The following is a 15419-nucleotide window of genomic DNA, read 5'->3' as shown; positions in this document are numbered from 1 at the left end:
TTATATAATGATTAGATCACATTTAATTCATTGTTTTATACTTCATACAGATCTCTGTATATCTAGTACACGAAAGTCGAGAAATTTAACAAGAGATCAGTAGAAAACTTAAGAAAGCCACTGCTGATCACCATTTTTATTAAACTGATAAAATGCATTTTGAAAAACACGTGAAATTACACTATTAATTACAGATAAACGTACCTGATTAACTAATGCGCTACTAGTTTTGGTTTGAAGTCGATTACATTCAATAATATGTAACTTAACAATAAAAAACGGTTGCGATAAATAAATTTCAAACAGCAATACTCCTCCTAACGTTGACTTTTTGAGGTAATGTGATTGTTGCTGCGTCTGTTCTTCACAACTGAAAACAAATCAAAATTGTTTTTATTCAATTTTGTACAGTATTGGTTTGTGACTTTATTAAAAAATATCTCGGGAAGTATGAATGATAGGAAGAAATGTTTTAGATGGAACCTATACGGTATAAAGGAACCTTCAAGCATCCCGTGAAGCACAGGTTTATATTTTTAAATAGAACCCTATATTTTCTACTACATATTTTTACAGTTAACATTCAAATGTTCTGAAGACACTACTTTGTTATTTCAGCCCGCATTAGCAAATAAAATTGTTCTGAGATCGTACACCTGACATAATAACAATAACTTTTCTATATTTTCATTGATTAAAAGTATAATATTTAACAAAAACTTACCTTTTATCAGGAGATTCCATCTGAATTTGATCAAATCCCATTATTTGAAGGTACTGTTTGTATTCTGACAACATCAATGTACACAATTCTTGATGCCACTTTATGACATCTGATTGATTACTTTGAATTGTCTGCACTTGTTGCGATTGCTGTTGGTGCATATTGACGTTTACATTCAGTGACGATTGTGTGGCTAGTGAATGATCTCTTGTTGCTGCTGATTGTAAACGCCACGAAGGTAAAAATAACAGTGGTGTATGACAAAAGTGTATTAGTCGTGAATGTTGTTTGGAAGTATTCAAAGCACTAATAGAAATCGGAATATTTGGCGCAGCACTACGATTTTGCCACATCGTGTATAACTTATTTAAATCCTCTGAAAATGTGAAAAGTAAGTTACATTAATATATAATTCAAAAAAACGTTTGATAAAAATTGTTACTCTATTCTTAATAAGACTTAAAAATGATTTTGCATTATTTACATTTCCTAACTTGACTAAATTATTTTTGCGAGATAATCCGTTTTATAATTCATGTGAGCTTATTTCAATCAAATCGTGGAAAATATAATCTTCGTATTATTGTTCACAATAGTATATAAATCAAATTACTTTTTATTTCTTCCTATCCTCACCTTTCATTTTTCTTTCGCGCAGTCGTAAATCTTGCAAATCGCAAACCGCTTTCGTAACTGGATCGACATTATTATGGCAACTAGTGTTTGATTTGACATCACGCATTGTTTGGCCGAGTACATCGTTCCATGAAAACTGACTGTGTTTTATGTTCTGTGCTCTGTTATTTGATCTTACCCACTCTTTCTCATCACTGTATGTTCCGGAAGAAAATTTTGTTAAATTTTCCATGTCTGTAATTTGAAAGTAGTGGGAATTTGTTTCTCTCATCAAATTTGGTCGGTGATGAAATATTCCTAATTTATGCATTAATACGTTTCTGAGAAAATTCGATCTTGAAGAAAGCCATGTTCCCAAACTATTAGTCTGTTTCATCAATTTCTCAGATTTCTCTTTAGACCAGTTATACATATAAAGTGTTATCTGCAACAATAATTTAATTACAGTATTTTGTAATTCAACAACTACTGTAAGGTATGGCACAACGAACGTAATTGCTTCTAGAAGCTTGTTCGTTATAGCATACATCACAACTGGGTAATACTGTAGTTGAGCCCGTTTACTCCTGATTTTCGTGAAATTTACAAATATTGTAGAAACTGATACTTTGATCAACCTTTTCCTGTGATAAAATTTTTGCAACCTTATAGTTTCCGAAATAATCGCAAAAAACTTTTGCTATTACTATATTGAATTCTATATACATGAGCGTGCTGTGAGACAACCTCTGATATAGCCGCGCGGTCGTCGCTTTGATCTTCGACCTTCTCGGATTTCACGTAAGTACTTTCTCTTTCTTAGAAGTTCTGGTTCAAGAATTATAACAAGTAAAAGTGTGGATAAGGGGCAGCGCTCCACTACATCCCCACTCCATGAAAAAATTAATGCAGTTCTCACGTTTTGGCCGAGCACCAGCAAACTCAAAGTGCACAGGGGCGACTCAGCCAATAACAACTGTGTCTAACTACCGGACCGAGCGCCATGAAGACCGGACATCTCCCCTTACCTCTGTATACTTTTAGCTTGGTGGAGCTTGGCCAAGATGTGACAGAACTTTAGAAGACTGAGCTATAAGGATATGGATAATTTTATCGATAATGGTAGTAATACCAAACAACATAATTATCTATGTTAAGCACCGCGGAAACTGATTTAAAAATTCTATTTCTACCTCTGACTCTCTTTCTTCGTTCCTTCCTGTATGCCTGTTTAACTGAATTCCAAAGGTTTAAAAGTACATTGTGTTCAGTGTATTCTTTAAATCATATTAGGTAGCTACTTACTTTATCATTTCGAATTTCAGCAAGTAATATTCGTTGTCTTGACACAAAACTTGATTCCAATATCAGTGGATTAAACTTCTGCAGTACTTTTTGATCTACGATAAAAAAGACATACATTAAGCGATTTAAAATACATATTATTTAAAACCCCGAAAGAATTGTGTTGAAATAAAAAATACACTAAAAGCAATGTCTAAATGTGCATATTGACAACAAAAGATTTATGGAAAAATCACAGACATATCATTTAATTTGATTTCAGAAGTTACTTCTGAACGCAATAGGTAAACAAACACTTATATAACTGACTATAGATAAACAATATGCCCGGTTTGTTTGAAATCAAGTTGAAATATCTTGAAAAATATGAATAGTACGAAAAAATGTTTTACATAAAAATTGTAGACATAAATGCGGACATGTTATGATGATATTCGTTTGACCTTGTCATAATGTTGAAAACTCTTGCCAAGATTACATATTTGGTAATTAACATTGAAGTAAGACTAATGTATTGTACAATATTTATAGTTAATACTTTACCTTTTGAGACGAACAATTCCGATTGTATTTTCCCGTTCACGGAAGCTTTCCACTGAGCAAAGTTTCTGGCAATTAAAATACATTCTGTATAGGTTCCTTGTTCGTCTTTATTAAAGTCACAAGGTATATAAAGTGGAAAATTCAAATTATCTTCTTTTTGTGAGGAAAGATTATCATGTGTCTTGTTCGCTGCCTCTTCATTAAGAAGAAATTTCTCGATAAAAGGTTGCTTATCTTGCAAAACAAAAGCTCTGCTAGAAGTATCCGGCGCTTGACATTGGATAAGAATTTCTAATTCTCTGACAATAGTAGGTACAGCATGTCTGTGATAAATGTTTACTTCGTGCTTTTTTACTGACGGAACTCCGATGTCTAAAGCAAAGCGAAACCATTGAGATAATGTGACGCAATAAGTGGAACGTAATTTTCCTTCTTCTCCTGTATCAAATCGATTAATTAATAATTCTGATCCCATTCTTTGCAACCCTTCTACTTTAGCCGATGTCTCTGTGTTTTTGTTTTCTGCATATACTTCTGAACTATCACTCACTGTCAGAATCGGCTCTGTCAAAGGAACTGGTAAAAATTTATATTCCGTCACTAAATCCCAAATAGCATGTTTAACTGTCAAACACAGTTTTTGCAACAAAACTTCCACATTATCTTTGCCTTGTTTCCAAATTTTAAATTCAATTAAAGGTAGTACTGTCGAGGACAAAGGTGTTGATCTTTTATCAAAAACTGCTGTCGCGATGATATTTTCAAAATCATCCTGTTTTATATTCTCTGGAAAACTATCTTCCGATAATTTACTATGCAATGATTTCATTCCACCTCCATCACCAGTAATTGCTAGAGCTATACAAGCGATTCCTTTGCTACCACTAGAAGGACTTTGATTGTACAAAAAAATATCTGATTCTGCAACCCATTTCGTAGATCCTTCCAGTTGTGAGTAATCTTGAAAATGATATTCTGCCCTATTATCCGTATACTTTGGTATATGTAAAAATTGAAGTATATTTTGTCGTAAATAAAATTCTAATGCACCAATATATGGTATACAATGCTTTTCTACACACAACTGTTTAATGTATTCCGGTGGTTTTGGCGGTTGAATGAAATGCACATCGGCGGGAGTTAGTTTACACATTGGATTCCTTGCCAACATAACGGTTAAAACTTCTAACACCGCATCATCTAAACGATTTTGTAAAACTTGTACCAAGTCGCGTTTTACTTCCGGTCCAGCATCTGAAATTCCGTGTACCATTAAGACGATTGAATCTTCAGTTTTATTTAAGAGGTTCGATTCTTTTTCACTGAAAGATCGAACTCTGGGCCGTGTATCATTCGTTGTGCTGTTATCGTGTAATTTTGTCTGTGACAGTGAAACTACGCTGTTGCTTCGAGAGACAACCAGCTTTTCATCACTTTCCGATAATTTATTTTGTAACATTTTTCCATCGCTTATTTGCTCGTGAAGTCTTAGATAAAAAACATTTTTATTATTTTCTTGATACACGAACATGTTACTGCGATTAGTCACGGCGAATCTGTTTAAAACTCCGTGCAACGCTTTTATACCCCGTGACAATCCGGACCTTCCAGGTCCAGTTTTCAATCGGGGATGTAACCGGAAGGTGAATTCCCAGACTACTCGACATCGAAACATGCCAGGGGTGAAACTTTGGGCTAAATCTCTGTTCTGTACAGTGTTACTAAATTCATTTGCAGTTTCTGATTTCCAATTGTAGTCTTCACTTGTTTCAGTTTCTAGTAATTCCGAACATTTACTTGTCTTATGAAGATTTTGCAAAAGTAAATATTGATTTACTTGACGACAGGTACTTTTTATTTGATCAATTAACGTTTTCTGCGTATGCCAATAACTGCTTACTTCTGCCGATGTGATTTCTAAGAACCTATTAATCATTACAAATATAAACATTTTATTCTTTAAATATTGAGGTAAGCCCGGAAGATTTCGACAACGGGATGGTGGAACGAAATTGCTTACCTGCAATGGAAGTAAACGTTGACATAATCACTTTCTACTTTCAAGATTAACCAAAAATTTGGTAAAAAGCTATCACGATTATCCAGATCTTTTAGCCACTTAAAACCGCGCTCTGAATTATATTGTCCTTTGTGTTCATCGGTCAAATCAGATTTTCTTTCTGTTATATTAGAATCTTCAAAATCGTGATTTCCACTGGTATTTTCAGCAACACTACTATTTACGTCACTAGTTTGTAAATCTTTTTTCTCCGATGTCTCTATAACATTATCTTTAAATAAATCATATACAAATCATTATTGGCGAAATATAACACAGTTCACTTTACATTTTCATAACGATATGCATATTCTCGCAATTAGTTCCCGTTGCGAACCTAAGGGTTAATGCTCGGTGGTCATCCTCACCATTAAGGGATAAGTTCCCTCGACAAACCACGGAGCTCGACGATCGAGTAGTGGTAATATGATACGATACAGTGTTTAGTGGTGATAAATATCGGTGAGACAATTCTAATGCAATAATAACGTACTTTTTTATAAGGATTGTTTTGTAAACGAAACTTTTACTAACGTATCTGTGAATTTTTTTTTATTACAACAAGACCAAACATAACATACTTTAAATCGCACGTACTTCAAAAAATTAAACTATCCTTTATTAAATAAGCGAAGTATGTTTCAAAATATATCTTGTGTGGTTTCATTTTAATCAGAAAAACTTCACAACAAAATTGATATAAGTTTCATTCAGTAAAAGTAAAAAATAACAAAGTTTAACGTTTCATTAATATCGCCTTATTGACTTATTTCTTTTGATCGTTCCGAAATTCAGATCTCTTGATATATTACTCGCAGTGTCCTTCTCTCGGATCAATAAAGAAAAGAAGAGCTTGGCTCGGATCTTATCTGAATTTTAAATCAACACCACCTCACGATTAGTATCTAGTTGCGGTCCAGGTTTTCGGGTACTTACTGCGAGAATACTGTATTGTGATATATAAATTAAACATTATTAGTCTTATATTATAATAATACATTTATTACAAATACTGAACTTACTGTATCATCAAATCTTTAATCATAGAACATACCATATTTAACTTTTGATTCTTCTTTTTCGTTATTCGAATCCTTTTGGATTATTATAGGCGACACTCGTTCCACATTTTTTACGAAATAGAAGAACTTCTCTTCTTGTTGAATACGATATTTGTCAATTTCTAATTTCTTTAATTCGTTTAGAAACTTTGGTTTGCTTTCTTCCGAGGGAAATACAAAATGCAAAGGAACTTTTTCCAATTTGCAACTAAACCTATCCGCTGATTCTGAAACGTGATCCGCTACAAAATTTAAAATCTCCACGTTGACAGAGGACCGATCCAATAGTGCGGTTGTAGTTTCATCTTGCAAAAGCCATTCAATTTCATCTTTTAAGTTATTTATTGCGCTATGTTGATTCAAAGGAAGGTGAGCCATTTTCTCCTGAAAGAATTCACTTCTAGTGTTATTTTCTGAACTACTTCCGCTTTCTGTTCGCAAACTGCCAATAGGAGAACCGCTACAAAATGATGTTGTCCTCAAACCAGGATAGTGTTCCAAACTTATTTCCAATACCTCCCTTGGAAGATTTAAGCAGATGATGTCCAAAGTAATTTTCAAATCAGATGGCTTTACATCTGTTACACTCTTGTCCGTGTAATCCTCCATTTTTTGTGAGATTTCTACGAAACATGTTGGTAGAGTTTCAACTGGAACACTATTCAGACCAGATCTAAATTGAAATCGAATAGAACAACTTAATTGCAAGAAGAGAGGTTGTTCTTTCTCGCAAATATTTTCTTCTTGAATAGTACTCGACAGATATTCCACAGAGTCATGACTCGACACTTTTGACATTCTAGGAGTAATCCTGGTAGGCCATACTAGCTTTTCTGACTGAACTGTCAACAAAACATTTAAAACGACGCATTAAAACTCATGTTTAAAATGTCCATTCATACTATTGTTATTATTATTATTAATTATATAGATTATCTACTTCTCACCGATGTTCATAACATCATAAAAGAATTTCTTGAAACTTGTTTAATCATATTCTGTTACTTACCTTTCTTATGATGATTGTCTGACATGGAATCAACACTTGTCGAATGGAAGAAGAAATTTTCAAATTCATCATCACTATCCGATCTTTGAAACTCAGAAACGTCCTAGAAATTTCGTTTCTAATAATTTCCCATTTTCCAAACTTTGTTCACGTTAATCTATTAACCAATTGCTAGAATATTTTACGTATTCTATAATATTATATCACGAACTTACCATTTTATTCCCTATCCAATTTGGTGAGCAGTAATAGAATTCGGGGTGTGCGGGGACTGGTCTGAATGCAACCGTCATTATCCTCTTAAATTTTTCCCTGATTAAGTCATGTAACGGTTTAACATCGTCGCATGCAGAATATTGTAACTGATCTAGCGTATCATTTTCTGATAATTTATTCAAATGTCTGCATACGCATCGTAAATAATTTGTTACGTCAATCTCAATTAATGTCTCCTCGCATTGTTCTACAGCAGCCTCCATATCTTCATAACTAAGGGGTTGTTGCAGTACTAACGATTTATAGACAGCAACAACGTAACAATGACAGTGTGCCAAACTCACCCGTTTGCAATGCTTCGTTAGACTTCGTTGATCTGTAATAGGAAAAAATAGAAGAATAGTGAAAACAACAGTAACTTTAGTTATTTAAATCATTTGAATACTCAATATTGTACAAGATGAACAAAAAAGAATAATCACTGTTGACTATGAAAAAACAAGGAAAATGATGTAGATAGTGTGAAAAATGTTGTGTTTATGTTCTACGAATAGACAGCATTAAATAATTTACATAAATTTTCTGTACAATACAAAAAGAATATTTCTTGTGCATCTGTTTATTTTATTAACTAAATAATTTGTAAATTTAAGTGAAGAATTCAAATAGCTGCCATTTATAAAAAATTGATTCTTTTTTACATCGACTTTGATAAGCCTTTTCTTATACAGTTTAACGTAAATTCAAAGTAAATCGGTTTAGATAAACCACCATGAAGATACATTTGATACCGCAGACAATCTTTCGATAAAATAGATTTAGAAAAGAGGCTATCGGGTTCTTATATCTTAAGATATTTAGCTCAAATTTTCAAAGAATATTATTCGGATAACATTATTTTACATACAATTAAATGGTTATATTTTTGTCCTTTTTAACCGTTTGAGGGTATATAACCCTTTAAAAGTAACTTCGAAATGGAATGAAGATGATCAAAATGAAAATACGTTGAACTTATGAACACCTTACCTAAATTCGGAAAATATTTGAGAATAATAATTATGAAAAATATCGTGTCTCTAAAAATATAAATGATGTCACAGGTTAAATCTGTTCTGATTAAATCCTTCTCTACAAATTCTCGTAGGCTACATTTTACTCTAATTCTATGAATGTAAAGTATTGTAGAAACAACTATAAAACACGTAAAGCATAATAAAAAATTGTTGCTTACCACTTGTAGTATTATCAGAGTCTTCACTTTTTGATTCTGGAGATGAAGGTTTCGAATTACAACCAGATTTTAATTCAACGAAATCTTTTTCCTCTTGCTGACCAATCCGAAATGTGTGGTCTTGATAGATATCCTTGTTATGTGATATTTTTAATTTGTCGGTTAACGTGTCGATTAACGAGGCCAATGAACAGTCGTAAATGTAAACAGGAATAACAAGATTTTCTTCGAAACTTTGAAAGTCTTCGTCCTTGCCTGTTTTTGGCATAATATTATTTACTTACAAATAATAATCGTGTCCAGTACTGGAAATATTTATTACAAAATATTCAAATATAAGATGCATTTTCTTGTTAATATGATTGATACTTCTGATTATTTTGGCCAAGATATATGTTAATTTTTAATTTATTATTAATGAGCTATATATTTTACAATACAAATCTGTTTCATTCATTCTTGGCAAGATTTAGAATTTTATTATCAGGCAAAGACATGACAGAGTATATTGGATTATTCAAAATAATGTTATATTACCACATATAAATAGTATAAAGATATTCTTGGACTCCTTTTTCATAATGACCTCTTGAATTGTCTTAAAACAATTGACGGGTATAATGCAAGAAAGAATTATGTCACGAAGTGTTGAAAAATTACATTTTTTTAATTGTTATTCCTGAATTTATATTATAATTATGTGACAATATTCTTACTTATAGTATGATTGATTGTGTATAAATAACTATTCACCCCATGTGTTAAAATTTCGGTACAGGAGAAAGCTATGTTTGTTTCAACTGTTTATTTACAAGATTATGCGACAGAATCTCCAAAAATTCAATATGATAAATATTTCCAGTGCTTTATAAATAGGTTTATTATAATAAACATTAATTGGCCCCGATTGAAATTTGTCAAATTTACCAGAGGATTTATGATTCTTCTCAGAATTGTTGCTCATGGGGGAATCCTCTGCGTACGTAGGTGAATTGAATAAACGTACATCTTTTTCCGATGCGGGTAAAACTGTAATGACCACATGTGTTGTACTAATTCCTTTAATGAAACATTTCCAACGTGGATAGGAGTACTGCTCCCTGTAGTAGCCATGTTTTTCTGAAAGCGTTTCTTTTATAAGTCTAGAATCGAATTATATTAACACAACATAGACGTATGGAAACGCACACATACTTAACTAAAAAGATATTAATACCTTTCAAAGAAAAAAATCTTAAATTTGGTCCACCGTCCCGAGGTCTATTCAAGAGCATTAATGCAAATTTTTGAGATTCTGCGGACGTTAATAGAAGTTCTTTATTATGCAACTGTTTTATATGCTCCAAAAAATTATCCATCAGGATCCTATTCGCACCGTTTTGACCTTCATGTTTGGTATTCGAACCTTAAAATAATTATCCATTTTGACTTAATTCATATATTGTATCATGTATTGTAATGATATTAATAATGATATTTCACACTTAATATAAGTAGCACTATAATAATACTTTATAGTTTAATTTAAGGAAGAATTACTTAGAATAATTAATAACGAATAACGAAAGAATATTTGCAAAATATTAAATACTGGTATCAATTTGACAAAACAGGGATAATTAAACATCTCCTAATTATAAGTTTTACAGAAAAGAGATGTGCCGTTAAAAATCTTACCATTAGTGAACATAGAGAATAAAAGCTCAGCCTGTTGGCATTTTGGTAAAATATTTAATGTATCGAAAAAGAAATGCATCGGATGTATCTTTTCATCAATGATTGGTACACTTTGATACAATTCTTCAGCACTGCAGTCATTATTCTTGATATTCCTGACATTTTTTTTTGATAACTTTATATCTTGATGTACTTGTCCATATATAATGTCACTACTTTTTTCGTTCGGTACTACTTGACTCAACAAACTTAAATACTCTAAAGTTAATAATGCGTTGATGCACCCTTCGTCTACTCGAGCAATCTAATAAAGAAAACACATCGTAGTAAATACGGTTTCAAAAATTCGAATACTTCGAAATGAATTTCCAGTAAATGTGCAAAAATATATAGATACATCATTCCATAATTGATAAAACTGTTATGTCAATTACGATTATTTGTGGATATTCATATGTTTATAAACGTAAATATATTCAAACTTATTTCGTTTCGCATGTGGGATTATATAACATTTTCACTTTGGTCATGAAACATGCATTTCATATCATTAGTACATTGAATATTTTTAATTCTATGTGGGGAAATGTGTTGACCTAGAATTTTTCCACAACTTATCGTTATGAAAACAACCTTTTCGGTTAGATATGCTTCTTCTGTTCTACCATTGGATCTCCAAAGCGAAAAATTAATAAAGTAGCAATCCGAAGCATTGTTTAGAAGGGAAAAAAAGAAATTTATTCGTATGAACTGAAACATCATTTTGTTTTCGTTATTGATAAAATATTAACACTTTATGCTACTTCATTATAGCGCACACTGTGGTATACTATGCAGCATTATCCTTTTTTACATAATACTTTCTCCTTACATTACTGTTTTCTGCATAAATAATTAAACATATAGATACAAAATTGTATTCTTTTGGAAGTTTAAATTATTCTTAAATTCTTTCAGGTTTGTAAGTTACGCCAAGATTTCAGAGCTTTGCGTTTCTGTTACAGACCGACTTTTCAATACTTTCCGGAATAATCAAATCGATTTACCAGTTTCTTAGTAAACTGATAAACGGTCCATCTAGTAATTTATTAATAAAATCATACAATGCTCTCCATTTTATATATTTCATATAAAAATTACTTTGTTAAATAGTATTGTTACACAATAAAATAATGCGATTATATATAAAACGACAAAAATATAAACTACATAATAATATTTTGTTTTTCTGCATCATTTAATATGCATAATAAATTATTTAGAACTTGTATTTCGGTGGTAAAGATTTTTTGTATTTACATTGTTCATATTATCTAAATAAAAAATAAATGGACAACTATTCTTCGGGTTTACTGTCTAATATTCTAAGAATAAATTTTACTTGTCTTAGTTTAATAAAAGGGTCATCCTGTATAAAATTTTGTTCGCATTGTTGAACACTTTGTAGCATTATTTGCTTAACGATACCTCGGGAATGTCAAATAATCTTTCTATTTCATAATGTTATCAGTGAGTCGTTAAACCTAACAGGTCATTGGCCTATTATACAAAGGAAAATTAGATTTTTATATGCTTTTACTGTTATGTTTTGAATTAACTTGGACAAAATGGGAATGCGATTAATTCGGAACAGACTAAACAAACGAAATAGTGCTGAAAAGATGAGAATGTGATTGGTTCAAATAGACCTGATGAACGTAGCAGAGTTAAATGGAGAATTGTGCGTCCTTTCAAAAAATCAACGAGTCATTTGAGAATATGCAATTAAACAGAGAAAGCAGGGAAAAATCTAAATCTACAATTTTCTTACAATATATATTCCCTGAACAAAACATTAGGGTCACCTATAGTTTTCAATATTCCACCCTTCAACATTAATATATACTCTTCCGGTTTGGATAGAGGGTTAACAAAATTTTCTACAATTACGTGAATTGAAAACTGAAGTATTTTATTCTATTAAAACGTTAAATAAATAAGTTGTTCAATTATTTTCTCCATAGATCTTGAGTTGATTCAAAGGAAAGTGACAGAATTTGTAAAAGAGAAAGGTATGTAGTAAAGGATATATAATAAAAAGTACTTGTCTTTGCTGAAATTTTAAGAAATGACTGAAGTGTAGAATTAATAAAGCTGTGTCAAGTGGAAAACATGTACTATTTAGGAAATTCTTGTTCATTTGACATTGTTCAGTTATATCTTTAGAAGGTTTTACTTATGTGGACTTCATCGTCGAAAGTAGATACCGTTTTATCTTCAATCTTATCTCTTCATTGGTTCTGATATTGATGCTCACAAGGCTGTATAATGTTCTTTAAAAATATATAGGATAAGATTCGATTATGAGTTTCTGCCAGTGAATATAACGCAATTTTGTTCGTTTTATTTTCTTCACATTTTTAATAGCCGCATTATTTTTTATCGTGATGAGTAATTCTAAGCTGTTCTAAGATATGGAATTGAAGATAGACACTAAACATTTATATATTATTTGATTGATCTTAACGAAAATTCTATTATTTCATTTTAAACTTTACATTTAGAAATGTATGAAAACTATTATACCTAGATTTTACATTGTATTAAGTTTTACATCAGGTTTGTTGATCAACGTGAGATAGTATAAACGAAACATAGTTATGTTCAAACTATTATCGTTATTATTATTGTTAAAAACTCAATATATTTAAAACTAATTTTTAACTTTTCAACTAAATTACGAACAAAATTGTTATAAAACATTAATTTTTTTATTAAATAATTTATTTGTAAGAAAATGAATTTTGGGGTACACATGAACTGTTGTAAAAATCATTTTTATGTTTCACTTAAAATTTTCAGAAATAGATATGCAATTTAGCGGAATTGGTTACTGTATCACCTTTACAATTTTCGATTGATTTTTATACAAAAAAAGTATTGTTTACAAAGAAATTGAATTTATGATTTAAATTAACGGTATTTAATATTTAAATCCGTGGTTCTCTTAACTGAGTGCACAATAATTAATTTCTTAATTAGTATATATACTAATAATTATAAGTAGTACTAATCATGATAACAAATTCAGGCCAAATTTACTTATTAAGTTAGTCTAACATATGAAATAATAAATAATAAAGTAAACGTAAAATTTGAGTCCATACATAATTTTTCTTCCTCATACTGTAATATTCTGTTTTAGTTGCGTATACTATCTATAACAAATTGGAAAAGTAACGTTTTTCTTGTACCTCAGAAATACACTCAAAGCGCACGATAAACGTACTTTCATAAGATAAAAGTTATCTAACGTTTTATTACCTAAAAAGTGATTACTAATCATCGAAAGTCCAAATTTCAAGATGCATCAGCTGATTTACTGTTAGGAATTCATTGTATGAAAGGTATCATTTTCATTGTTGCATTCTTTTTAATTGCCCTGATTTTATGCTACTGTAGCAAAACCAGTTACATATTTGTAGTTGTACAATGCCTCTATAGATTGAAATGATAATCGCGAGGATACATATCACGAACGAAGTAACCGATAAAATGTTTACGTGAGCCAGATAATCATAGGAATGAAAGTTTGAGTAATGATTAAAGAGATTATAAATACATGTGTCTATGTTTAAAATATTAAAGAAACTTCAGAAATGTTTATATTATAACACTTGGAAAGATTCTTTTTTGCCTCTTCTCACTAAAAGTGCTATAATATTATTCTTTTCTACTAGTTACAAATTTAACTAATTTATATTAGTCATTTACTTCATAATGAGAATGCAAGATATATTTATTTCTCATTATAAATTGATCATAGTATGAGAACTATGAGATATGCAGTTGTGAACAGAAGCAGATCGTTTTTATACACACCATGTGTGTCAAATGGAAAAATAATGCTTCTTAATTATATTTGTTTGTTCATACATTGAAATGATAGTACTAAATTTAGGATGATTTACATTTTTAAGTCACTCACATGCAACTAATTTCAAGGAAATAGGTACGTGAAGTGGGTAGAGAAATAATGTAACAATATTTTCGATAAAAGTGAGGAGATCACATATGTGTGCGTGTAAATATATCTATCACTACGTTTCGTTATCATAACCGAGGTGGGGCTTCGATATCGATGAAGGCACCGAGAACCAGGTTTTTCTATCAGTTGCTTCAGGTATATATAAGACCCAGTGCGCACCTAAATGTTTGTTAGTGTTCCCATTACTTTTTACACCTAGCTTATATTCCAATGTCCACGCAGTTGTACAAAATTTTCGTGATCTACCAACAAAACCGGCTAAAACGCAGCCAAGTGACTAAAGTTTCAAAACTATTCTTGGAAAGTAATCGTTGATTTGCTTTACGGTAAATGTTTGAGTGTCGGTGAAATTACCCAGTGAAATATTTAGAATTCAACTGTAGTTGTTATTAGTGTAACACGTATAGAGGTATACCAAGAACTGTTAATAATCACATTAATAATATACATATTACAACAATTTTATTCGATATTCAGTAATTTTTCAACTACAATATTTAGTTAAAGTAACGTAATGTTTCTTATCAATGAAAGAAGAATTTAAGTATTTCGCATTTTGTAATTAGTACATTATCAGTTATGTTACGTTTCCATTTACAGAGGGAAACGTTCAAGTGTTTCAAGCAAATAATAGAATATCCGTTTCATATCGTAGTCTGTGAATGACTCATAGTTGTTACACCTTCATGTATTTATTTTAACTATTGCCATCTTTCGTAGAGTAATTCGTTCCTTGTACAATAAGGAGAACATTTCCCACAATTTATGATGAAAATTTCAATTACAGTAGCGTATCGATCTTGGGCTAGTAAATTGATGAAGTTTCACGCATGATTACGTATCGCCGTGGGTACTCTTGTGAAAGAAGTTCCTTGGTTACCAGCGACAAGAAGTTAATCCTCGATCAGACTGCATGGGCATTGTATTATCTGCACGACTTACAGTTGGA

General features: G+C 31.1%; 1 protein-coding gene across 14 annotated transcripts in view; it reads right to left on the bottom strand.

Annotated features, from left to right (window-relative positions):
- LOC116428754 (KICSTOR complex protein SZT2) overlaps positions 1-15419 on the bottom strand; it is a 38578-nt gene that overhangs the window by 3849 nt on the left and 19310 nt on the right. For 12 of the 14 annotated variants that reach the window (XM_031980811.2, XM_031980812.2, XM_031980807.2 and 9 more), the window contains 13 exons: positions 10444-10747; positions 9983-10171; positions 9694-9897; positions 8767-9021; positions 7532-7908; positions 7317-7419; positions 6301-7149; positions 5208-5478; positions 3188-5112; positions 2645-2739; positions 1361-1784; positions 725-1100; positions 205-370 (listed from right to left, as the gene is read on the bottom strand). In XM_031980811.2, the coding sequence (XP_031836671.1) occupies positions 205-370; positions 725-1100; positions 1361-1784; positions 2645-2739; positions 3188-5112; positions 5208-5478; positions 6301-7149; positions 7317-7419; positions 7532-7908; positions 8767-9021; positions 9694-9897; positions 9983-10171; positions 10444-10747 (5538 nt within the window). The remainder of the gene's footprint in view (positions 1-204; positions 371-724; positions 1101-1360; positions 1785-2644; positions 2740-3187; positions 5113-5207; positions 5479-6300; positions 7150-7316; positions 7420-7531; positions 7909-8766; positions 9022-9693; positions 9898-9982; positions 10172-10443; positions 10748-15419) is intronic. The other 2 variants (XM_031980816.2, XM_031980815.2) reach the window with 2 other exon arrangements.

Source organism: Nomia melanderi, chromosome 10 (genome assembly GCF_051020985.1).
Source record: "Nomia melanderi isolate GNS246 chromosome 10, iyNomMela1, whole genome shotgun sequence".
NCBI classification, from domain to species: domain Eukaryota; kingdom Metazoa; phylum Arthropoda; class Insecta; order Hymenoptera; family Halictidae; genus Nomia; species Nomia melanderi.
Note: the sequence above shows the minus strand (reverse complement) of the source record. Positions and strands in the feature narration are given on the sequence as shown.